This window comes from Lissotriton helveticus, chromosome 5_1, assembly GCF_964261635.1.
Source record: "Lissotriton helveticus chromosome 5_1, aLisHel1.1, whole genome shotgun sequence".
Classification (NCBI taxonomy): Eukaryota; Metazoa; Chordata; class Amphibia; order Caudata; family Salamandridae; genus Lissotriton; species Lissotriton helveticus.
The window spans coordinates 1,890,608,859-1,890,636,133 of record NC_136065.1 but is presented as its reverse complement, the minus strand read 5'-3'; the positions used below and the strand labels follow the sequence as shown (position 1 = coordinate 1,890,636,133).

Sequence of the window (27,275 nt, the reverse complement as noted above, 5' to 3'; positions counted from 1 at the left end):
AAACTAAAGATAAAAATTACAATTCTCAATTCTCAGACTGGTCCGAAAGGCTATTATAATACATGCCCAAGATATACATCTAATTTATGGACACGATACCTCGATCAGATGTCTAAGGATTCCAATACCCTCTCACATTGTCCTCTTCAAAGTACAAAATAGTAAGGTGTGGTTGGTCTCAATATAATGAAACTTCTTTTTTTGTTTCTATCCCATAAAGTAGACACTGGAAACTCACTTTTTTGCCAACTCCTTGAAATTAAACTACTAGGCTTTCTTGGTGTTTTACCACCACTCTTTCACCAATTAGCCTTTTGATGCCCTCTTTGGTTGAGTTATTGGACTTCCCCCTCATTACAGTGTTAACTGCTTTAGAAATAAATACCCCAGCCAACAAGCAATGGAATCTGCCTACTCAACTATTCAGTGCTGGTGTAACTCATCCAATGCTAACCTATTAAAAAGCATAATCTTGAGCCAGAGCATGCAAAAGAAACGTATTTATTGATTGTAAAGCTTTGTTTGTCGTATTCTTACTTTTATAGTAAATCAAAAAGGGGGAGAAAGAAGGAAATGTGATCCATTCAGCTTCCTTATTCATAACTAAATATTAAAATGGGATGGATCACTTGACCTGAGTAACCAAGGCGTTGCAAATTTTGTGCAGTGTAACGATAAAAAACACCCTCATTCACGTACAGAAGTCAGAAAGGCGGTATATCTTGATTCTCTGCCCTGCTCTTAAAAACATGGCAGCATCATCATAAGGTTAATTTTTGTATGCTTCCTCCATCCTGAGGTGTACCATTGGTTATTGCAGTAGTGATCAGAGAACGGTGGGAGTGTTTTAAGTGAAGGGAATCTCAAGAAGTAATGTTAAAAACTCTTGGACCCAGATTCGCTTATTTAATCAGTCTGGGTTCGAGATGTATTAAAAACTGTTGTGCGTAGGAAGACTGATTAGTGGTCTAACGCACTGAAAGTGTCCATAAAAAAGGTCACCATGTTTCAGCCCTCGTGGTTGCCCCTGTGAGTCAAGTGGGCTTTCTTCAGGACCTAAAAAGAAGAAGAAAAAGTGGAGGAGACCATATCCTGTTTAGGTCTCTATGAATCTGGGTATGTTGACCCGATTCTCATGTGGTCAAATAGTACCTGTTCAAAGTAAAGGAGGAAACAAAAAGACAAATGATGTGAATGTCATATTGCGCATTTCTACAAAGTGGCGTGCTGTCTTTTTTTAGAAGAAATGAATCAATACATTTTGTTTTTATTGACATTCGCATCTTTTGTCTTTTTGTTTCCTCCTTTACTTTGAAAAGGTACTATTTGACCACATGAGGATCCTGTAAGCACAATGATGTGTTTATTTGTTGTAGCTTGCTTTGGAGTTTGATAGTTACTTCACTAAGAGATAGTCTCAAGCACCTATTATACTTGCATAGCCATTGCCAATCTCCTGAATTCAAACAAGCCGTCCCAATGGGCCCCATGTTGCCCAAGCCCAGTGTGTTACATTGAATCTCTCCCAGGTTGCACAGATTCCCTTAAGTGCAAGGATTGAACGTTTGGGAAAGAAACCCTTATACTTAGTTCTTTTGTGCTGTACATCCTGGTTGTGAATGTCTCTACCCCAGCCCACCAGCCATGGCGAGCTCAGACTTTTCAAGAAATAGCCAGCATCCCATTTCTACTACTCCGGCACAACCACCCTCGATCTTTCTTGCACTCACATATAACAATGTTCAAAATCACAGTGCTCATATGTACAAACGAGGAATTCACCTCCAGACCCTATTGAATAATGGGATGGACCAATACTTCAAGAATATTACACCAAGCTCCCTTACACTGGTGCTACACATTCTTCCAAACAAAGTGTACAGCTCAATTTATGGAGCAGAAGAAGCCACAATATTATTGCCAGGTACTTACTATTCCAACACCAGGATGATCTCGCTAGCCGTCTCGTACACCTCATGCAGGTCCACCACGTGGGGGCTGAACTTGGCGATTTCCAGGATGGCTATTTCGTTGATAATGTCGAGTCGACAGTCCTCACCCTTGCGCCGCTTCCGCAGAAACTTGGCCGCATACTCTTTGCCAGAAGATTTGTCTATACACTTCTTCACCACAGCAAACTTCCCTCTAAGAAAAAAGAAAATGCCCATCAGAAGCCTATCTGGACTTGCCAGTGGATAGTGGAGTGTCTGCTGAACTGCTGCGATATCAGGAGTGTAGGGGGAGAGAGGTAGGGTTCAAGTTGAAGCTTCAGCAGACACAATTGGAGATATTAACAGACAGCACTATTACAGCTCTAGGACAAGTAGCCAGTTGGGACCATGTGCATGTCTCAAGGAAATATTGCATGAGTGTAAGCCGTGAAAAAGATCCTTTATGTACCATGATAATAACACCAAACACAGGTCTTGAACCTCTCTGTGTACCATGATAACACTAAATACAGGTTCCAACCGGAGGCGACACGGTGTCCATATATTATTGACATATGTTGATATACTACTAAGATAGCACTGGACCTAGGCTATGGAACACTATATGGACCTACACTATAAGATGGAATATGAAATATATCTGTTAACTGTAAACATAACATGGGTATGACATGCATACAACTCTTTGACAATCTATGCATATGTCAGGGTGATACAGCACACAGGCCCTGTGAAATCATGTAAATATATTATGGATATAACACTTGACATTGACCATGTGCCTCGCCCATATACTATGGAGCTCAACATCCACTAGTTCATACACATGGAGTGGTCACAGGCTTGCCGGTCAGAAGCATATACCATAGACAGCACGCCAAACGCAGGTCTGGATATACACTTTCTATAGGAGACACCAGAGGCGTACATACATTTCCATAAATCTTCAAACCCTCCTTATACCACGTTCCTTTGATCCCTGAATGAAGGCGGCGCAAATCTCCCACCTTTTATGTCCACCCCAGAGCGAGACCACATCTGTCCACCGTATTTGATTAAGTTCATTGTAATCGGGTCTCCCACGCTCTCTCTGCTCTTAAGACCAGGTAAGACTACATGACCCCTTCAACTCCTTAACGTGCACAGGAGAGATAGGTTTCAAGTACAGATTAATGATTAACCAAAGATGAATTGCTAGACCACTTCACGAGGCAGGGGCCCACATTTGCAGGATGCACAGAGGTAACTTACAAATTGTGTACTGAATTGCAGTCTTCTTTGCAAATTTTTACCAATATGGCAATTTGCCACTCTCTCGCATACTAACAAGAGTAGAGCCAGCAACACTGGACAGGTTGGGCCTGGGCTCAAACTTAATCCATTTATGTGTGGGGAGAGCAATGGCTATGGTAGCAGCTATCCCCCAGTGCCCGACTGTCATCGCACGCACAAGAGCCCACTAGATACGTGCCTAAAGTAAAATTATTTGTGCATTTTAGAAAACTTTTTGGGGGAGTTCCAGTCATGAGACATAAGGACTTTTTACAATAAGTACGTTGGACAACAGGGAGTACCTAAAACCAGAAATTTTGTAAAAAAAAGTTGGGAGGGGGAGCAGGGGTCTACCTATATTCCTTACACTCTTTGGATAGTCTGACTACCAACAAAGCCTCCCGCTGCTTTGCCCAGCTAAGGGAACTTAAAAGAATCATTCCCTTTTCTGGATTACCCTTGCCAAATCCCTGTGGTAAATGCCTCAATACAGTCACGGCTGGGCTATATAGCGATCTGGCTTCTCCGTGAAACTGTCTGGAATATCTACTGAAGGAGTCAAGGTGGCCAGGCTCAATATGCCACATTCTAGTAACTGCACCGAATATTCATCTTTTCAGTGTTAGAAACCCATGACTAATTGCGCAACAACCCCGATTTAAAATAAAAATAAAAAAACGAGGAAAAGTATTTAAAGTGGGCCAAAACGTATTCCCATATTATTTCCTCACGCACAACTTCTTCTCTAAGCAAAGCTGATCAACACAGACAAAACAAAAAGAAAGGATGTGTTCTATCAGCTGCACTGTCAATTCCTTATTTCAGGTTTCTTTTTTTTAACACAGTTTTTGCTGCTTCTTCCACCTTCCCATTTCTTAAAAGCAAAATAAAAAAGCCAAGATACTTTCAAATATGCGTATGTAATTAAGTGCTTTGCTCTTAAAATCGCTAAATAAATTACTGTAGTTTTCTCCAACTTTAAAAAAATAAAAAATTATAATACCTTTCAAGCTTCATTCACTCCCTGCATACATAAAACTAAAATGGATTACCTTCATCCAAACTACAATCACGATGTCACAGGAACCGTTAGTAATTTTGACGTTTCATTACACTTTGTGGTTTCATAAATGAAATGTGTACTTAGACCAGGTATGTTGTGTAAAAGTGCGGTCTTTACAGGAGTTCACAATGAGCGTCTGTCTATATAGACTGCAGTCTCGGGCTATACGCACATCCAACGTGACTCCCTCTTCTCGTGGTGCACACCGTCCTGCCAAGTATCACGCATCAGGCGTTATGACTAACGCATTTCAGTGAGGTATTCCGCATTACCGCACTGAAATGCATTGTCACGCCTATGCTGTGTGTCCGCTGTCACTAAAAACGCTGAGAAAATCCAACAGTCTGTAGCAGCACGCCGCCTGTGGCTTACGCGCACTGCTCCAAGTCCAGCAGGCATGGGGTTCACAGCTGAGCTAAGGCTGCTGGTAGCTTTAGCTCAGCTGCTACAATGTATCACAATTTTGATTCTAAGTGCTGGGGCTCGGGTCCTACTGTCAGCAAGCTTGACGTCATCACAGGCGACGGGATGTCAGATCCGTCTGCTGAGCGCGAGGAGTACGTTTTGCGAGCTAAAGGGTGCTGGAAATTTTGCAGGCACTCCAGACACAGCGCGGCTTATAAGCTTGGCCGGAGGGAGCTTTACATATAACAATGGCGCACGAACAGCACCAGCCGCGAGCTCCTTCCAACCCGGTCTGCCGCGTGCTAGCTGTTATTCCCTCCCACCCCCCTGCGAATGCAATATTTTACTGTGGCCGACGGAGAGGAGTCGGTGATGACACAGGAGCCATCAGGACAGTCTGTTACTGGACAGCCCTGCCTGGAACTCGCAAGAGTGACACGACAGTGCCCAGGCCTGGGTGACTATCACTGGAGGCAGGCCGGGGGCAAATTCTAATTGCCACGGCCTTCGCGGTGGCTGGCGGCCCGAGCCTGCCTGTAATTTATGGTGCGCCAAAAAGTTCAAGGGCAGATTTGGTTGAGTGTTATGGGAGCCAGGCAACCAATCTGCTCCTTCTCAAGTAGATTATCGTCAGCATGCACTGGACATGTATACCTGCCTCACCTGAATGACGGTAAGAGTCACAATGTTTTCATAAGCAGTAGATATTGTGACGTGGATACTCATTACTGAGCTGTGCTAACCTTGAGCTTTGCAAGGAAAAGTCAGTGTTTTTCCTGAATTGAGGTGGTCCCGAGTACAGTGACTGTTACCTAGATTAATGTAAAGCAAGATTTGTATTATAGTTTATTAGCTTGTTACGTGAGCCGAATAGAAGATCCAAGCATGGTAAGTGCCGGATAAAGAATTCATTCACTTCACAGGGTAGAGAGCACAACATAGCTCTTCTGCTTTTGCATTCACAATCCTGAAGCACTGTAGCACTAAAAATCGTAACCTGCATTAGTGTCACTGAGACGGAAACCTGCTCCGCTTTAGGAAAGCCCTAAAGACTATCTTATGCAGAGCAGCATTGAGCCCAGTATAGTTTCTACTCGTTCTCCTGTTGCTGACTAGGTTGTTATGTTTTGCGGTCAAAAGCGCCCTGAGACCTGCCGGTGATTTGGCGCTATACAAACTGACATTAACAATAACAATAACTGAGCAATGTAATTATTGCTAAATATGTTCGCAATAAACTATTTAAAACAGTGCACGTTATATTTTATCACCCAGGCAACAGCTGTAGCCCAGCATCAGTCCACAGAACTCACTGTCTCTCGAGTGCAGCTCTCTTTTATTCTCGCTCTCAAGTGGAGAGGTGTGGTGCAGCGGCCAGGGCAGCTGACTTAGGAGTACAGGGTTCACGGTTCCATCCCCGGCAGCAGCTCAGCTCAGCACCATGTGATTCTGGGCAATAGCTTACTTAATTTCCACGAAGGCCCCCAGCGTCTTGAGACCCGTAAGGATGCGTAGTTCGCGCTTTACAAATATGGATTTATTTATTTATCTCTGTCACTGATAGTCTGGCTGACAGCTCTTAACTGTTTGTGTGCTGCTACAGTGCATATATAAAGTTTCCTTCATGCTTATGAATTCTCTTCAATGCGGTTACTAATGGTGTCATTCAGGAATAGCCATGACACTTTATATATTGCTACCATTACTCTTTCTAACTGTAATTCTGCTTCCAGGTTTTTGTGTTTAGGATTATTGGGATATCGACCTGAGCTGGGAAACTGATAAAGAAGTGCCCCTTCTCTCAAAATGTATGGTGCGTTAAAAAAATATAACTGCACACCCCTTTTGTTGCCAGTGTCAAACATTAATCATGTCTCTTTTGGTGTGTGTCATCGTCTGCCATATATTCGGATTTTCCCATAAGGGGGGACACTGTTTTACAGACAACAGCGCCCCGGCTGTCTGTAACCTATAGGTTTCCCTCGTCTTCACTGCTTGATTTTACTCGAGAGAAAGTGTCAGTCATAGTCGTTGAAATGTCCCTCATAATTACACAGAAATTATGAAAATGTAACACATAGCAATTTCAAACCTTGGCAGCTTGATTTTACTCGAGAGAAAGTGTCAGTCATAGTCGTTGAAATGTCCCTCATAATTACACAGAAATTATGAAAATGTAACACATAGCAATTTCAAACCTTGGCAGCTATGTGCATAGTAGTCTGCACTGTGTAGCTCGTTTGCAATCTATATTTTGATCACATTCCACGTACAACCCTCCTGTAAAGAAGCAGCCGCGTGCGAGGGCCGAGAACTTCCAAAAGCTGCGCTACTCCCGTGCATGAGACGCACGCTCACGCGCTGGTGCAGCTTGTGAGAAGGAAGTACCCTTTGCAGTGCTTCTCACGCTTGGCGCGAGCTGCGTGTCTGTTCCTGTGACAAACGCAGCCAAGCAACGCGCAGCCGCAGTACATCTCTGCGCCGGCGCGCGGAAGCGGGGCTTCCTGTCTGACTCGCCCAGCTGCTCGGAAAGGAAGTGACATTTCAGAGAGTCTGCGGCTGTTCGAAATGGCCGGACATCAGCACGGGCTTCGTCACATCAAGAGGAGAAAAAAATCGAAGAACCATGTGTTCACAAGTAGAGCGCCTCCACTTGGACCTTAGACAACGAGATAGCTTAGTGCTGAAAAAATCTATACAAAATAAAAAGGATGAGGCTTGTCTGACGTGACTAACTGGGCCCTGCCAGCCTTTCCCATTGACTCTGGCATCGTCAAGGTCTGCTTTAGATGCACCAGACTGGTTTATTGTAACTGACAATGCGAGACCTAATGCGACTACCTCTCTCCAATATGTAGTATTTTTAGTACCTTTTGAGAAGTTTCATCCTTGACCCTGTCGTTCGACCAAAAAAAGTACAACTTTTTCTTTAAAAGCCACTTTAATGCAACCCATCCCACGCCGCCTCCTGCCTCCAGGCCCACTGCCTCGCCAGACCACCATCTGCCAAAAATAGCCACATTTTGGTTTATGTCCGGCTCCCAACTGCACCCTGTTCCCCCACGAACTCGCAAGTAGAACAATCCGTGCAGTGTTTGCAACCCGCGGGTTACCCTGCGTCACCATAGTGCAAGCAGCTGCCCCCTGCCACAGGCAGCCCTGCCCCTCCACACACCTGCCGGGGGCGCTGGCCTCGGTTCCCCCTGCCTGACCGGAGATCCCTACAGCTTAATCCGCGCGCTCCTCAACAGCCCTGCGCTGTTTACACAAGCCGTTTAAAGGATTTAAAGGGAAGATTTGGGGATTAGTGAAGATTTGAAGGGGAAAAAAAAGAAAAACGTTCAAGTCAAGTGATTTTTTTTGATGAAGAGTCAAAAGGCGGGGGGGCCGCTCGAGAACCGACGCACAATGGACTCGGTTGTCTATTGCCACCTCGGTACAGACACACATTTAAAGCAGTATTTTGCGGGGTTGAGCTAGTCGAACGTTTTTCACCATGGTGTAACACCAGGGACCCAATATATGCTCTACTTTTGCTCACACAGCATCCTATAAGTGTTTATACTAACAACACGTGTATGGTGCACTCTTGCTATTTATATGGCTTGGTAGCGCTTTTGGAAACTTTTTCTATTAGGACACCATCATCGGCCTAGGTGACTCGAACCGTTTACTCCAGTTAGTCGCCAGCCCTGCAATCCCCAGGCAGGGGCACCGGGCGCGCGCCACCCGCCTGGAACCACTTTTGGAAAGTGGGTGCCCTTGGTCCACTGTAAAGAGGGCCACACTGACAAGAATTATAGTGGCCAGGAGCGTTGGGTTTAGTGTTTAATGCTTTGATTCATATATAGCTTTGGTGTCATGGGAGGATGGTGTGCTGTTGTATACTATAGTATGTTCTGCTATAAATGTAGGGGAAAGTAGTGAGAGTAGTGCATGAGACTTTAGGGCAACAGTGCTTTGCCAACCTAGTGTTTAAGCAGGTGTTGTGTGCAACTAGAGGGTGCCTCCATGGTAATTCAGATCACTGTAGGCATTTTCCACTCTATTGTATGGAGTTGGCTCTCCTCTGGGCCCCCTGCAGTTTGTGTGTTGCTGGAGAGAGATTTAATGCTAACTATGGCCTTTGGTGCTGTTGTAGTTGTGTGAAGGAGCGGTAGCGGTCTTGGCATATCTAAGATGTACTGTTTGTTGTATTTGGTGTCTTCCAGAGTGATGGAATCGCCTCCACATGGTCCCAGACCATAGTGAGCCCAGCAGCAAAAACAACAATAAGAGGAATTTTCTTTGACATTCTGAACGTCCATTACTCCCTACTCCTCTGTCCACACACAGCACAGGTTGCCACTCTGTTTGCACAGCTTGTTGGCACCACTCCAGCCCAGCAGTTATGAGCAGGAACTGACAGGCCCACTTTCTATTGAGGCAGAAACTTGTTTCTGTTGGGCATGCTAAGTTTGTACAGGAAACATAGTTTTCTGATGGAAAAGCAAATGTACGTCCTGTTGCAGAGGAGTAATGCACTTTAAGACAGTGAGAGGAACCATTACAGTTAGGGTATTTCATGAACTCCTATTCAGATTTGTGCCAAAAACCTACACCCAACATACCTTGATACGAGATTAAAAATGCATTCTCGCATCATTTTGAGAAATGTCTTTCTTGCTTCAAAACCTACCGCTCTGTGACTCAGTTACTACCCCAGTTTTTTTATCTGGCCTGCATATAGCACACACTAGTGAAGCTGGAGTTATTACTCAATCCAAAAATAGTAGTTTCATCATCCTCGTCTTCGATTGTGTAATAGGGAAGTCCTACATCGGTTCCATTCCAATTGTTTTTGTTACGACTGCTCTACCCAGATGGAACAAGTTAACGCTCCCCTAGAGAGGCTTACTCTTCCACTGTGTTTTTCAATATCCTTTGATTTTTTTCAATTCATATTTTCCATTTCGAGCGAGGACAGTGCATTTTAGAAAAAGTGTACACGTGACACGGCTAGCCAGGAACAGGCTCTGGCCAGACAGAACCGGATGGGCTGCAAATAGAACTGTATCAGAACCAAGCAGGGAGAATCTTTGCCTAGGAGCAGAACACGCATCAGGAATAGGGTTGTCACCTTTGCAAGAGAAAAATACCGGTCATTTGTTGTTGTTTTAAGAGCCTGCAAAGGTCTCAGAGTCATACTAAATAGGACGGTAAAGAAATTGGTATGTGTGTGGCCTAAATAGATTAAAATACGCCGCACACTTTTAAAACCATTGTTTAAAGCTGGGGTAAGATCAGCCCGTCAGGCCCATTATTCGTTGTCTATCAGGCGAGTCCATTCCATTACTATGTCAATTGATAGCATTTTTAGCTAATGCTGACAAAATATTGGTATATGCTTCCAAAGGGTTGTCTTAATGAATTATGAATCATAGTGGCTGTGTTAAGGTTGCTGATATCTTGAATGATTTAGTGTCAAAGCTACTATGGTAATCAGGCCCTGGAGGAAATACGAATACACTACGCACTTTCACTGCTCGTTTGCACAATTGAACCTTTTGCTTAAAATTTGAGTCCAAGGCAACTCCAGATAAAAGGCTTTAAAATATACAGTGATCCCTTATTGCTCATTTGCACTTTGGTACGCAATGTTTCAGTTTGTGCACATTGGTACTGTATAGCATATTTGCACAATGTAATACAATGTTAAGTGTTTTTATTGTTTATTACTTGGAATGTAACCATAATATGTTATCAGTTTCATGATTATACAGCGTTTGTTTTAAATTATGTTTATGTCTGAACTGGGGTGGCAGAGTGGGCTAAAGAACGGTGATGGATCAAACCCAGATCTTTTGACTGGGTGTGAGTGTTTGATTGGTTCTGATGCTCCGTCCATCACCACCCCCTTTTGTACCGCTTTGGCCGCCATAAGTGTGGCAGGGTATGCTCAGACGTGAGTCCCTTGCTCACTTTGCCACTGGATTCAAGCAAGCCGGGCTGAAGACGGCTGGAATGCCAGAAACCGGTCCTCGGAAGCTTGTTTCCGGTCCAGAGAAGGCATGGCTTGGCCGTTCGGGCTGGACTGTTCCCATGAGGCACAGGGTCAGACTGATTTGCATATAGCCATGTCTGAACTGGGGTGGCAGAGTGGGCTAAAGAACGGTGATGGATCAAACCCAGATCTTTTGACTGGGCGTGAGTGTTTGATTGGTTCTGATGCTCCGTCCATCACCATCCCCCTTTTGTACCTGTTTGGAAATTGAGCGGGCATTAAAGTAGAGCACAGACAATTGCTTAGGTGTCTCAGTGGTAGCAGTTTTGTTCTTAAACCGGGGTTCGAGGTGGAGGACAGGCTAATTGTGTTGGTTTCCAATATCTACTCTGGGAATAAGTAACGGTATTGGGGTGGCCAGGAGGCCTAAAGGTACAGTGGCAGTATGGGGTACATTTAAGGATTTGAGCTCTTGGCTTGAGTAATGGAGTGTAGCCATTGCTTGTGCAAGGAAGAGCTGATGTATAGCCGGGTCTGGTGGCTCAGTGGACTAATGCGTCCACTGCAGGGGCCTGTGTTCGACCTCATGGTCACAGGTTCAAATCCCGGTGGATCCACTCAACCTTTCATCCATCTGAGGTCGATAAAATTAGTACCATTGAGTTGGGTAACAATAAACATCTGTTATTCAGCGCCAAGATGCCTCAGGGTGAACGTGCGCTTTACAAATACACATGTTATGTTATGTTTATGTTTTATACTGGGAGGGAAATCAGACCGGGCAGGGATCCTGGCGGCGCGGGCGGGCTTGCCTTTGGTTCATGACCTCCACTCCCACACTAGTACTCATTCGCTTTGTGGCAATTTTAATGATTAAATGACATGGTATTTATTATTGCACACTTTACGGCATAGAGTTTCACCCAGTAGTGAAAAGGTGCGACAGTCATCCTCATTCCCCCATAACAGAGGGTAGGGCTTGCTAAGAAAAATACCATAGTAACAGGGTCTCTGGAATAACGTGATTCTGTGCTGCAGGGTTTGCCACATAATTATTTACAGCAACTACCACACAATCCACTATCTGCTGCAAAATTTCAAGATTTCAACATACAAAATGTTTTTAGCTGGAAGTGATCAAAAGTTATAAAACAAAATAAAAAACTTGAGCTCCATATGTGATGCCATGTAAAGGCAGATGGTTTGAAACGCTTAGCTGGTCATCTTTCTGTAGCCAATTGCTGTATTCAAGCATTAAGCTGGTATTAATGAGCTGAAACTTTTTTCCAGGCAGTATTAAGGTTTGTTATAATAAAAAAATTATACTATCACAGAATATGCCTATTTTGCGTCAATTCGCTTTTTTCTGCCGCAAACATTAGCCAACTCTGCCAACTGATTCTCTATTGTTGCATATTGACCCTGCCTAATAGTAGGACTCTGCTTCTTTAAGTAGAGTTGCCTACGTGGATAAGGAGCAGATTATGCCATACCACGCAGCACAAGTTACCTGCAGCTAGGTCACGCGCTTCAGAATTGCGCTGGGATATCAAGACCGACCTTGAGCTGCGATGAGGCAAGTCAATCAGCCACAAGAGTCAGATCAGAACAATGTTACTTCAATATGGCCGCCTGTGACTGCTGAAGAGTGCATTCACTCAGTCACGACATGATGTACATTGGTAAAGGGAGAAAGGATAAGAACTTTGCATCTTGCACCAGGAAGCAAATATAGATGCGATATGGTACCATGTACACATTTATACGGTCAAGTGCTCTGAAGATAGCTAAAGAAGTACTAGTGAAAAACTGGTGCAACAGGAGGCCCAAAATAGTGTGCTTTTAAGTCTTCCTTGGAAGGAGGGTGTTGACGTCCCTGTCTGCCAAGGATAATGGCAGGTGTGGCATCTACCATAATGCAACTGGGAAACCTAGTGCTGTGCTGCCAAGCAGACGGGTGTGGTAAGAGTCCGGGTAGAATCACGTGGGGTTCATCCCAAAGCGGTTCCTCGGCCAGTCATGTTTACCGTTTTTGTCTATTTCTAACTTTAGCACATACATAAATGGTAACAGTGATGTGCGCCCCTACTTTGTTGCCAGTTTTTAAAACAAGCATCCTGCACAAGAAGTATAATTTGATATGTGGATCGGGTAGCTCCGGTATCATCCAAAAATGATACGGGATGGCTATTCACTTCTTCTCCTATTAATGGGCCATTATGGTCTACCTCTAACACAGTATCAAGCATAAAACCCTCCTCCACCCTCAGGCACCGACATTGCCTCAGTCCATAAAGAACTCCCAAGTATAGCTAAAAATTGTGGTAAAGTGTCAAAAATTTGAGGCTAAACTAGATTTTGCTGAAATTTTAAATTCTATGGGAATTCCATTACGTTATTATGCATTTTAGGTTGTATAACTTGAGCTGAAGGCATAATTCTATTGAAGTGACTTGTATTCTGCCTGTTTAGCACAGGTGCCGCTAGGACTGGGACCACTGACTGCATCCTCCTATATTTACCGTAGGAGCCATCTGTTGCATGGGATTAATTTGAGGCATCATTTGGCTTCCATTTTCAAATTGTTTTACATTAAATCTACAATTTCTGTACACTGCTGTGTTCCACTTTACGTGCTCCTCTTCGAAAGTCCTATTTCTGCCTAATGGCCCTTTAATTTCTTAATTAAAGCCAACAGAAGTAGTTCATATTTTTTATATCCTGTGGATTTTAAAGAAAGACTGGGGACGCATGGGCTAATCCCTTGATGTGAAATTATTATTAAGAGTGTGGCCCAGTACCGAATAGCGAGCTGCGTTTAGGCCATAAAAGTCCACATATGAGATCAGAGATGACTGCATTATTTTTTTTTATTGCTATTCCCCCACCACCGAGCAAAGGCTGGAAGCAGGACGTTGGTGTGTGCTGTGACGTAACAAGCACGCTGCACACTAATTGTTCACACCAATATCTGGAATATGTGTATCCATCCAGGAATCACTTGCTGGAAAGAGGTGATGCTGCGCCCAAAATTAAGTGTATGGTGCAGGGAAGCATTGATTGTACTGATTGGACCACAACACTTCCCACCAATTGGGTCATATAGTTACAATTCTGCAATTTGTGTAGGGGTTATGGAGGGCGGATGTGAAAATGAAATCAAGGCGGGTCATTTTAGTCTGACTTTTGAAAACACAGGAACGGATCTGAGCAAACGGTGGCCCTTCTTTAACGACAAAATCGTCAAGATAGACCTAGCATTGGGCTCAACCCCCACCTCCCTCAATGAGATCAATACGCCCAAAAACCATGTCAACGCTTCCATAAAATCTCCACAACAGTGGTCATCATTCACTCCCATCCAGGAAGCAGAGATGGTCAATCTAATCTCCAAAGCCAAGCCCTCAGCACACTCCCTGGACCAGCTACCGCCTCTTCTGACCAAAGACCTAAAGCGAGTCCTAGCTCCAATATGGTGCAAGATCATCAATAGCTCTTTGAGCTCTGGATCCGTTCCAGACTGCCTCAAGGTAGGGCAAGTCACACCACTATTATAGAAGCCAGGTCTAGACACAGAAGATTTAAATAATTACAGACCGGTCTCGAACCTTCCTTTTTGGCCAAAATCATGGAAAGATGTGTCCTCCCTCCGCTAACCCTTCACCTTGAAAACATCAAGCTTCTAGATCCCCTCCAATCAGGATTCAGAAAGGGATGCAGCACTGAATCTGCAATCCTCAACGTCATAGACGACCTACGCAAATCACTCGACTCGGATCAATGCTGCCTTCTCATCCTCCTAGACCTATCGGCTGCATTCGATACAGTCAACCACAATCTACTGCTAAGGGTCCTTCAAGAAAGAGCTGGTCTACAAGAGACAGTCCTCCAATGGTTCTCCTCCTTTCTTCACAACCGATCACAGAGAATAAAAATCCAAAAACTTCGAATCCGACCTACACCCGGTCATCAGAGGTGTTCCTCAAGGGTCTGTTCTCTCCCCACAGCTCTTCAACATCTATATCGAACCCCCACCTCTCTACTCAGAAAATCCAACATCCCCTTTCACCTATATGCGGACGACACGCAGCTGTATCTGGAAACGACCTCTATTGAGGACATCCAGAGACTAAACAACACGCTCAAGGAGGTTCAAGACTGGCTCTCAACCAATCACTTGAAACTGAACCAAGATAAAACAGAAATACTACTTATTTCCAACAAAGATGATAACCCTCAAATCAAAGAATGGCTCAAAGCCATCGATGCCCTCAATGGTAACCTTTCCCTAGCTTACTCGGTGAAATCTCTAGGGATCACCCTAGATCCAAAACTCGACATGAAGAAACACATCTCAAGATCTGCTAAAAGTGCTTTGCTCAACCTTAAACTACTATACAAAATAAAACCCTTCCTCCCACCCAAGGACCTTCAACAAGCCACCCAGGCTCTAGTCCTCTCCAGAATAGACTATGGAATTGCGACCCTGACAGGGAAAGCAAAATCCCATCTTGCCCCCCTGAAGACGACACTCAACGCAGCAGCAAGAATGGTCTCCGGAATTAAGAAATTTGAGCACATCTCTCCAGCCCTCAAAGAACTCAGATGGCTCCCAGTGGAGTTACGAGCCAGTTTCAGAACAGCCTGCATCACGCGCAAAGCCCTGCATACAGGTAAACCAGAATACCTGGCCGCCAAACTCAATAGGGCAGGCCAGTCCAGAAACCTAAGGAGCTCCAGCTCTTTACTGCTCATCCCGCCCAAATCGCGCAAGCACAGAACTACAGCTTAATCTTTTGCTGGCAACGCTCCCAAAATCTGGAACTCCATTCCTCCCCACATTAGAACAATCTCATTTTCAAAATTCAAGAGGCTCCTCAAAGACTTCTTCCTCGACCGTACTCGAGGGATCTGAGAGACCCTGGACTGCCCCCTATTCTGTCACTCCAGCTTTAACAAAATTCCAAGTCTGACAACAAGGCCGCAGACCAAAATATCTTCTGGATACAAACATTCTATCAACAGATTATGTATGTTTGAGTTTCAGTCTGTTCATTATGTTTTTTTCTGTATATGTTGTGAAGCGCGCCGATACCCTTTGGTCCAGCCAGCGCTATACAAAACTACTAAAATAAAAATAAAAAATACCTTCTGAGCCTGTTCGCTTAGTCAAAGCCAAAACATACCAGGAACAGGGCTAAAAAACAAAAGGCGTATAAGCATATAAAACAAAATGTTCTGTACTTTTACTATAGGCCATGCGTGACGTCAAAAGTGGTCTGCCCGTTCACAGCCATGTTTAATACAGGGGATTACCACAGGGGACATTCTACTGCCTGACGCTGGTAACCGGGGCAACGGGACTCGCAGTGACGTGTGGTCGTTCAGTATCAAACCGAAGGACATTCCCTGCCCTGACCCCAGCTCCTGCGCGCGCTCCCGCTGCGTGCCACCCTGGCTCGCGCTGGAAACACGACCTTGACAAAATCAACAGACTCAAGAAGAACGCGTTCAACTTTTAATCGGGACTTTTATATTTCAGAAGAGCTCTAAGAATGGCAGGAATGAGAAATATGTGGCGCTGTTGCACGGCTGTTTGTGCAGCTCAACATGGTTCCACTTAATGCGCCCAACACGATTAGGCGCAGATTCAGGGCGCTTTTCACCATAAATATGACCTTTTGTTTTCACGGAGATCAGCACACAGGGAACCAAGCCAAAAGGAATTACTTTCCTGCATCCATTATCAAATATAATGTGTATAAGGTTAGTAAGCTTAATTTGTTGTTTTTAAAAAACGCAGAGCCCAAAGTCTGCCGCCAAATACCAAGGCTGAGTCTTGGTTCCACCTCATGTCTCTTTCTTCCACCACCCTAGGCATCCTGTATGTCTGGCAGGCGACTTTTCAACACTACCACCTCCCTTGTCACCATTTCCATATGTATCTCTAGCTTCTCCTTTCTCCCTTTTCTGCCTCTCTCATACTCTGGGTCTGATGACGTTAAATAAGTCCTAGTCCCCAAAACCACCGGTGGTGTCCACCACCTGCACAAAAATACTGGAAGGCAGAATACTCCTTGCACTTCTCTTAAGTACAGTGCAGCTGAATAGTTACACAATAGCAGAAGAGGTTAATTAGTACAGTGATGGGAAATAGCACATTTGTTATTGACTGTGGGCACGTTAGAATAGGCCCAGAATCAGGAGCTCTTGCCAAGCTAATTTGCAGTCTTGACAGGCATTCCTGCCAAGACAAGATATTACTAGAATTCTGTGCTGGCAGGAAAACTCATTTATATTTTAATGTTAAACGTTCCTTACAGAATTATGCAATACAATATTGTAGGACTGGGTAGGAACAATAAAATAACCTTCAAGCCTACTAAGTGAGACAACGTGCACTTTCCTCAAATATTCTACCTGTGTTAGAACAGTACATAGCCCTTCTAGCGTCAGCACTTTTTCTCAAGCATTTTTGGATACCCAGACAGGAAGCACCGCCTCCTTTGCAAAGAAATGGAAGAAAGGCACTGAGGTGGTCAGGAGCACCCAAAATGTGTTTGGAAAGTAGTTCACTACTCAATAGAATAGAAGTGGAAGGCATTCCACAGTGAATGTCTTTAAATACAGGAAGCTCTGAGAGGATAGTTAGTAAGCGACCGCCATGATGGGTGTCCGATATGATGCGTCTCCATCCGGGAAAGGAAAGGTCGATCTGGTCACCCGAGCTAAAACCTGTTTTATCCAGCAGTGGATAAACTACGTTCTCGATAAGAAAATATAGCTGAGCTCGTGATATTGAAAGTGAATTCTTAAGTCTGATGTCATTCATTATGCACATGCCCTGAATTCAATGAAGCAGACACAAGGTTAAAAAAAAATAATAATAATAACCAGAAGTATAACACAATGAACTACGAACCACAAATTGCAGACCCGCACATCCCTTCACTTGAAATCAGAGATGGGGTAGGTGGGCCACACCAGCATCATTTTGAATGGGCAACCATTCAGAATACCCCTTAGCAGGTCAAACACAAATACTCTTCCCATATTTGGGCACATAATACGCTCAATTATTTTTTTTAATCTGCACATGGTGCAGTTTTTAACCAGTCCTTAGTAGGCAATTCTGCGATACTGACTTTTCATTGAAAATATACCTCAATCTCTCGCCTCAATAATGAGAGTAAAGTCAGGCGTTTAGGAGGGTGATCCCATTGAGGTTAATGAGGAATGAACATCTTTTTTGAGGGGGATAGTTGTGTGAAAAGTGGGTGACTCCTTCAAGGTCTATGAAGGCATGCTGTTTGTCAGGCAGGTAAAGACAAGTAAAAGATGAGTGGCAGGCAACATGGGAGTGAATTTTGAGATGCGTGAAAATATTTCCTCATCTCTGCTTACAAATGCTGGTGGTAGCTGATGGAAAGAGTATTTTTCATTACATGAGAAGCTTCGGTGAGAACTTGAGATGTTTGGGGTGTAAGCCCGATGAGACGAGAAAGGTGTACCACTCCTTCCATCTGCCTCTTTAAAGTATGAGAATGACCAGTATCAAAAAGGTACGCTACACAGGCAGCTTAACCTGCTTCTAAGCACTACGAGTTGGTCCGGAATTACTAATTGAAGCAAAAAATAAAATGGCCCTTTGTTGGCAGAGCGCAGAGCCCACTAGGTAGAGAATACTCCACCTTTTCACTGAATCACTACTGTGCGTCATTCGTGTCGCGGGCAAGCACTTCGAAAATGACAGTAAGTTGACATGGCAGTGCTCAACAAAGCAACAATAAATATAGTGCTTAGTGAAAGCATTGTTGTTTCCTATTACGGTAAAAACCTGGGCTTATGTAGTAGGATGGTTAGAATATAAATAAATCCAGAAGTGTTCCAGTAAAAGTTGAAGAGGTGTTTATTAGAGCATCCACCTTCTGAAGATCAGCAATGTAACAGAAAACTAGCTGATCTTCAGAATATGGAATAAACAAGCACATTCAAAGAGGTACAAGACATGCACAAGGAAGCATTACAGAGAATATTCCATAATGGAGTGAACAAGCAGAATTTCAGGAGGAATTCTAAATCAAACAACATTCTAAATAAAATAAAATCTATATTAATACTACAGCTTTGTTATTTAGAAAATATATCTTACATTTTGCACAGAGGTGAGCTTCTGTTTAAACATATACCCCTGGATTAGCCGCATTAACCAGTGACACAGACAACTGAATTGCTGGTGAATGTTGCAGCCTGAAATGGCTTCAGACTGTCCAGAGGACTAAGTTACCCATTACAACTTGGGCCTTGAGAAATTACGGAGTTAAAACCTTCCTGGTTAAGCTATCCCACTGAAAGGGTTAATGTCTTGTAAATGAAAAGGCCCCTAATTCACTTATGGATTGCATTTTGTAAAAAGGGACAGCCAAGCGACTGGCAGGTTGCAACATGTAGCAGTCAGTGTCTTGGCAAAGCCATCCACATGACATAAACTGGGGTGCTGATGTGTGTTTAACCTGAGCAGGTAGCGCCCGAGGTTGGCGGTTTCTAAATACCGTGCCAACACCACCTGTTCTAAAGAAAAACAGAGGCAATGAAGAAAAAAATCCAATAAAAGTAAAAATTCAGTGTAAAGAACACAAAGAAAAAAAAGATTAAAAGACAGCAGCCCTTGTACTAAAGACTTCCTTGAAATTACATGGACAGAGATATTTCTGCTGCTTAGAAAGTACAATTTTTGATAAGTTTAAAGAAATTACAAGTAATATATCAATACAGTTTACTGGTTCAAAGATCAGTAAGCAGGTATTTTTCCTTCAAAATAAGACTATTTAAAAGATAAAAGAATCTGCAAAAACCAACAGGCTGCACATTTTAAGTATAGCGTAAAACATAAAAAGCTGCTGGAGTGTAAAAATAAAACAAACAATTGTTTTCTGTATACAGTACATGTATAAGCTAATGAAATCAATGTTCGATGATTAAGAGTACTTCAGGGGTGTAAAATAGTCTGCACTGCTTTCTAATTCAAGCACTTCAGAGGATGCGGAATTATACACCAAACAGCCAATAGCATGAGGTGAGCAAGATTTATTACAGGGGTGGAAGGTCCACTCTATGTATACTTTGAAGGATTGCTAACAGTAGGTAATACTGTCAAGCCACACATAAAACGGGTTCTGACTGTGTGGTCATATAGTTTTGAACTAGTTCAACCAGTTCTCGACTCTCTCTCTCTCGCTGTCCCTCAAGCCAATTCGTGATGCATGTCTAGGCCAAACTCGGGATTATTGGTGGTTTTATTTTATGCTGATTTCGCCAATAAAAATTGCAGTGCCAAGGCTCCTGGGACCTGGCCTTGCTGAGGCTGTCAGTAAGTGGAATAATTTAACATAATTAATTCAACTGCCAAACCTTTTCTTCAGGTCAGCGTGTTGAGGGATTTGCTAAAGTAATTGCAATCGCATCTTTAGCAAATGTAACTGAGCTGTAACTTGGCTGAAAACAATCAGGGTGGGACGGGTCTCTGTCACCAAAAGATCATGATATCATAGGCTCCTAGATTACACAACGCAAAGCCAATAAGGCGGCCTTAATAAGCTTGCTGTGTTTTGTTATATCGTGGTTTTTGAGCAATCATACGCAATATGCAAAAAAGCTGCAAAAATATAGCAGATGTGATCAGAAGGCCAGCTCACACCTAGCAGCCCTGGAATTGAAGTGCACTCCTTTTCAGGCAGATGTGCACCTGTGATCAGAACAAAATGCAATCACTCAAGGTGTTAAAGAGTTGAGGTGAACTGACCCAATGCCCAATGCTGTAAACTGTGATGGCCAGAAACAAAAAATGGGCTGGTGGATTTCAAGAGAGGTCAATAAACCAGTAGTAAAAATGAAATTGCACATTCACACAAACATGTTATGGATAACCGCCACTCTAATCTGCGGTCATCACTGGTTTTAAGTGTGCATTCTAACGAAACAACTATTTGGAGGTACTAAACCAGGTCTTTCAACTTAAAATAATGTTCTTTCAATGAAAATGATTTTTTTCTATTCGCATATTGATTACATTCTCTTCTAGTCAACAGGTGATACATTTTGCAGAGTTGATGGGTTGCGCTTTTCCAAGTATAGAGGTTTTCTCTTTATGCACGTTAAATTATTTGGAGTAGGCCCTCGAATTCCACTCATCTTGATACTTACTCCAAGCTATCGATGTACTTTGCTTCCTTTAAGGGTGATGCATTTCTGGAATTACAGGTACGACGATTCACGATATTACAACTGTCAATCATCATTGAAATTTCTGACAGAAGCTCCGATTTGTGCTTAGAAAGGAGTTCTGAATAGTGTCTGCTGTATAATTTCCAAGCTGACATTTTTTCCCCCCCAACACATTCTAATACTACCTTACCCACTCTGTAAACGTTTCTTCTACAGACACAAGGATTGGAGTTGTCACAATAATTATTTTCCCCCTCTTTTTCCCCCCTGGAATCTCCCGCTTATTTTCACACCTTCTCTCATTCCAGAAAAAAGAAACAGGCTTCTAGTCAACCATTGGAAATCCTGTGGAGAGGGACATGTTGCGTTCTTTCGTGCCTGAAAACCCATGATGCATTGTGTTTGCTGACATCACGATACATATAGCAGAGCTCAAACAATAGCCTTCTTTGCTCCACCTGTCTGAATTTTGCTGTCTGCGAATAGACAAGAAAGGTCTACAAAAACGCCCTTGTAGTCACAACTTTATTTACACTCCAATACTTTGACAAAAATATCAACCGACAAACCCCGATTTAATGCATTTTTAAATCTGAATAAAAAATGTCAATTTCTGGAAATTACTGGGGTAGCTCATTATAACTCACGGTTTTGGTCTTTATCACAAATGAGCATTTCCTACTTGTGTGCTGTATGTATGTATGTAACAGTATTTATGTATGCAGTGGTACTTGTATTGTGAGGAACTACTGAGAAGCAGTCGAGGATGAATTGGGGTGAGTGACAAAGTGTACCACTCAGATACAGACAGAAGCCCATTACCTGCGAGCATCACTTGTCCACCCCACTTCACCTCGCTCTTGTTCCACCTTCACTCTGCTTGCCATTGTGGCTCCCAGTGGCTGCATTGGAATTTTGGGGTCTAGCCTTTGAGACCACTTTAGCTATCTAGCAATCCTACTTCCAGGGGCTTAAAGTCAGGGCTTCAGTCATTGATCTGGCCATTTTACCCATTGGTTCCCTTAATTTTTAGCTGCACAAAGCCAGTGTGTATTGTTCTTTTGCAATTAAAAATAGTTCCTTTCTCTTCAGGAAAGAAGTTGGTTTAAAGTGTACTTTTTAGTTTATTTGCTTTGTACATTAACTTTAAACATCAGTTATTACATTTATTTTGCAGGCACTTAGGATGTCCTGTTGGAGATTTATTTTCAGACTCTCTTTTAAAGTCTATAAAATGTTTAAGTAACATAGCAGCTGCCTGTGATTTGAGTGCTTGGTTGTGCAAAATGCAAGGCACACTGAAAGGATTGTTAAAAAAAAAACACTAGCAAAATAGCCAAATCAGTGAATTTTTTTTAATTTAAAAAAAATGCACGTGTGGCAGCCAAGTTTAGGTTCTCTTTTTTTTCTTTTTGTGGAATATGCTTGCAATAAAAAAATAAAAACAAACATGTAACCATTGTGCAGCCAACTAATGCCAGCCCTATTGGTTTTTGCCAATGCCAGCTCCTAGTGGCAGTTCAATGGGATGAAACACTTCCATTGTTTATCTGCCTTCTGGACCATGTGTGTGTGTACATTACTCTAAACTGAGGACCACAGTTGTCCTCACCCCAGCAAAACAGAAACTGCATATATGTGATGTCCATTAGGGTCCATCATACATGCACAGTTGGAACATAGCTTCTGCTTCTACTTCAAACTCCTGGGGTTACGCGTTACCACCTCCTGCATGCTATGGAAGAGACAGTCCAAATATCTGGTAAGGCTACACTTAAAAGCCCTTCCGGTCCAACCAACACACACTATGACACTATAGACCAAGTGTGTCCAACATAGGCACGGACGGGCCGGATCCAAGCCAGAAGGTCAGGATAGCCACAGAAGATAAAAACTTACAGGCAGAGTATCTAAATGGAAATGAGGACAGAATTAGTGGTTATGCTAAAAATCTGGACTTGATCAGACATTCCTGCTCCTAAAATGAATGGGCATTTCTGCTAAAAACCACGCCTTATTTACATATTCAACAGAGACGTTTTAAGGCATAGGCAAAGTGGGCTCTGGCCCAGAGCCCCAGCCTATCAGGACCCCCTGATAGTGACAGCTCTGTTCTGCAGAGAGTGACCTTGAACAATTCTTAAACAGATGGTTTTAAATACTGTTTCACTTTAATTTATTTCTAATGTGAGTAATGTGCGAGTTTATTGCAGACATTTTGCAGAGAAATGTTGTGTACGTCGTTCACGCAAAATCCATACAAAAGTTTGTCTTAGATCAAACCAGGACCTCACATATGAGAGGTGGGAGGGTGTCAGAGATTATTCTTATGCAGTGAGCTGCTACTGTGTTACAATATTGAAAACACATGGTACTATCCCTGAATATTAGATGTAACAACGTTAGAATTTGGACATGTGAGCTTGTGCGCTGTGAGTGATCTGGCCAATAATGGCATAACAGAGCTAAAATTGGATCATAAATTAATAGCTGTTCTGAACAGGGGTCCCCAAAATACCTTTGGCCCAGGGTCCCCAAAATCCTTAAGATGTCCCTGAAATTCAATTCTTATCCTAAAAAAAATTAAGTGAATCTGCCCCTCTTGGGCCCTACGAGGAACATCCATACTATAATATAGTATACTGCAGACAAGAAAGCATTATTTCCTCAAGGGGTTCCATTCCGAGAGCTGTGCCGGGCTTTCAGACACGTCCCCAACCCTCTGCGGTCACTGTTAGGGGAGGTCTGTCTGGTCTGTAGCCGGGCAGCATAAATCTCCCATTTCCCCTACACGCCGGTACCCCCTGCCTGCCCTGGATCCTAAGGTCAGGATCCAGCTCTCTTCCTGAAACTGAGCATGTTTACCTTCAGGAGGGGATAAGGGCCGGAATTTCGTACCCACAGACCCTCAATAACCTTTGAAGGAAGCAGCAGCGGTGCCGGGACAATGGATTTAGAACAAGTGGTATGAGGAAGCCACCAGGGGTCACGGCCCCGCTCCTAAATCAGATATGGCCTAAACATGTGGATTTTCACGGATATTGGGTTGCAACGCTTTCCACTCTCGAGTTACCAAACCCTACAGGTCGCAGTCAGTTCTGGTTCGCGGATTCCCATCCCCCTGGTCCATGGGGGCTGGTTAGTGCGTCTATGAATGGTTACTTGAAAGGGGCACGTTGGAAGCTCCCATTTCAAGTGAAAGGAGCTCACGTGGCTGCAAACCCTGTACCTTGTCCGCTCAGATGCATTTAAAGGGGCCATCCAGTGGATGAGGTCACAATGCATCTCAAATCCCAAGCTGACGTCATCAAGCGCAGCAATATTCTAGAATGGCGATTGTTAGTGATTCAGGATGGGGTGAAGACAGCGGTTTCCCCTATACTAGAAAGGCCCCTTGACACTGGATTTGGAAAATCCTATTAACTGAAGACTATGAAAAAGACATATGCGTCCATTACACCAGGTACGGAATTAGAGCCTTTGCATAAATGAAATGCCACCTTAGTGCCAACCTGGGACATGCAAAACCAAGGCCCTGCACGCGTATCAATTTCACGGGAGCTCTTCAGTGTATGACGCAATCCAGCCACAAGCAAGCCACCCTGTGTGGAAAAACCACACAGGTCCGCGACTTACAGCTCAGCTCTGTGGTGCAAAAAATTAAACTAGGCGGATGAAGGCACAGCGACTCTTGGGCTGTTTTGCCACTTTGTGGCCCGCTGTCCTGTTGAACGTCTCCATCAACAGACATGAGAATGCCAAGCATGAGGCGGGCACCATCTACAGTCATGAAAATGCCAAGCACGAGGCGGGCACTGGATAGGGAGAAGCATTGAAAATGTGATAAAAGGCAGTGCAGTGCACGCTCACAGAAGCGCGCAAGCCTATGTGAAAATTGACAATGCCTGCATGGCCCGTAAGCCAATTACAAGTATTGTATTGTATTGCAATTGCATTTATATAGCTCTTACTACCCCTGACAAGGCCTCAAATCGTTTTTTTGGTGAGTAGCACGCTACTCTGGGACCCATAAAGGATTAGAGTTGAATTAGTAAAGTGAAATACAAAAGAAATTAAAGTGGTGGATAGGTTAGACAGTTATTTGGATTCAGAAGGTTAGAAGAGGAAAAAAGGTTTGTATTTACATAGCACTTGTTACCCCTGATGGGGTGTTGAAGCGCCTTTTTTTGGGGGAGCAGTAGCACGCTACTCCGGAAACCCATAAAGGATTAGTGGCGCATTAGTATGGTGAAATATGAAAGTAATTTGAGTGGTGGATATTAGTCAGTTATTTGCAGTGAGAAGGATAGTGGAGGGGTAGAAGGGCAAGAAAGGTTTGCATTCATATAGCACTTGTTACCCCTGAAGGGGTGCTGAAGTGCTTTTCTGGCGAGTAGCACGCTATTCCAGAACTCAAAGGATTAGTGTTGAAAATGAGTAACTACAAGACCCCAACCTAAAATGGCGTAACAGTCCATGCAGGCTACAGACTGCCCCAAAACACAAGTCCTTTCTAAGTAGGCTGTCTTAATACAGGTATAATGAATACATTTGGCGCTAGTGAGGTGCGTGTATGACTGGTGGTTCCCATATCAGAGCGCAAAAATGCTATGCGTACAGGACGCTCCTTGAATCAGGATGGCAGCAGCCGGAGTAGATAGCACATTCAAGAGCCCCTGTCCCTTCCGGGCAGAATGTATCTATGCAGGGTTTCCTCTTAATACGGCCACTTGGGCATTTACCCATTATCCAAGCAGTAGGAAAGAGGGGGCGCTTCATTTTGTATTAGGAGTCTGCTTGATTTATTTTGGTTTCAGAAATTTGGATTCGGGACTTATGCAGTGGAATTACCCGCAAATAATTGCAAAATTCCAGGCCTCTGCAGACGCCAAATACCCGCTCCATTGGAATGCCCCCTCTCTACCCTGGCTACCCCTCCCCACCCTAACATACTTAGACATAATCCGCCATCAGATAGCTCTCCGCTTGAATTTCAGTGAAACGGTGGACCGAACCAAGAGCTGCTGGGGTGGGGGGTGGGAGAGGCGGGGTGGGCGAGGGAGGCCAAAGCTGCAGGGGTAAAGCCATGGCCTCCGAGAGAGCACAGGGATCCGCAGACAGAGGTCAAAGGTGAGGACGTGATCAGCGCAACGTCGCGACCCTGGAAAACGTGGCGCAAATAAAACAGTAATCTGTAAATACCACAAACGACCAGCTACTAAAAGGAGCAAAAGCTACAGGCAGTCTTGCTTTATAAAAAAAAAAACTAATTCTAGTCAGATTGTTTAAATCGTAGGAGTTGCAAAACAATGCAACAGAGCTGGCAGTAGTGGCACAGAGGTTGCGAGTTCCATACATGTCAACTCGCATATTGGATGTCTGGAAAAGTCCAGCGCTCATCACTAAGGTGCAGATTGGGAGGGGGGGTGGAGGGGGGGAGCGGTCAATATGGTAGAAGGACTGCAGCGCACACCCGAGTCATCTGGAGGAAGATAATAACATGGAATGACCAGTGCTTTAAATGTACAGGTACTCTTGCAGACTGAGTACCTGCACTTCTTTAATTGGGAAGGACGAACACTTCTCAACAGGGGTGCCATGTTTTTTAATGGGACAGTATCAGTCCCTTCTCGGTAGTAAACTGATACTCTGATATACTGAATACTTGCACTTGTATTATTCCATTTCAAACACTGTTTATTGGACACAAAACTTCCCTCAAGAATTAAAACAGTTGAGGAGTTGAACATTTTACAGCAAATTAGATGCTATTGAGCAAAGGGCCCTAGATAAACCTTATGGGTATAACAAGAGATAGTGATCAACTTAATAGGTGACAGATGCATGAACTACCTTGCAGCGTGAGCGGCGGAGGAAGAATCAGTAAAAGGAAATAGCCAGATAGAGATGATCCCTTTTTATCTCTATTTCAAGAGCAGCGACACAGCCGGAGACTTACTAGGAGCCGGCAGCGTTGCGGCAGGCAGGGAAAAGGGTTGATTTAAAGGGACTGCGGTGTCTAATCTGCAGTATTCATGACAATGTGGAGATCATATCTTGGGAAAATTAATAGACATTTCACCCTCTGTATAAAGGAAACCAAGCTGAGAACAAGCTAAAAAAAACGAACAAACAAACAAAAACAAAAAAAAGTGCTGTGAGGTGCTGATAAGTCTGTGTGTCTGGATCCACAGGTCCCCCAAGAGGCCCTGGAGCCAGTCGGCTGTCGATCAATCAGACTCCATCCATCAGGTCCCCATGGTCTCGTCATGGGCTGAGTTCAGGTCGCTGCCCCCTGGGGGGTCTGAAGATGACATGAGATGCTAAAAAAGGGGGGCTTGATTTCAAGGCACAAACCATCTGTTGGAACAATTAT

The 27,275-nt window shown here is 43.7% G+C and overlaps 1 protein-coding gene across 1 annotated transcript in view; it reads right to left on the bottom strand.

The window, feature by feature from the left end:
• LOC144755954 (serine/threonine-protein kinase 17A-like) overlaps window positions 1-27,275 on the bottom strand; it is a 140,110-nt gene that overhangs the window by 68,867 nt on the left and 43,968 nt on the right. Inside the window, exon 2 of the mRNA XM_078645379.1 lies at window positions 1,933-2,145. Within this exon, the coding sequence (XP_078501505.1) occupies window positions 1,933-2,145 (213 nt within the window). The remainder of the gene's footprint in view (window positions 1-1,932; window positions 2,146-27,275) is intronic.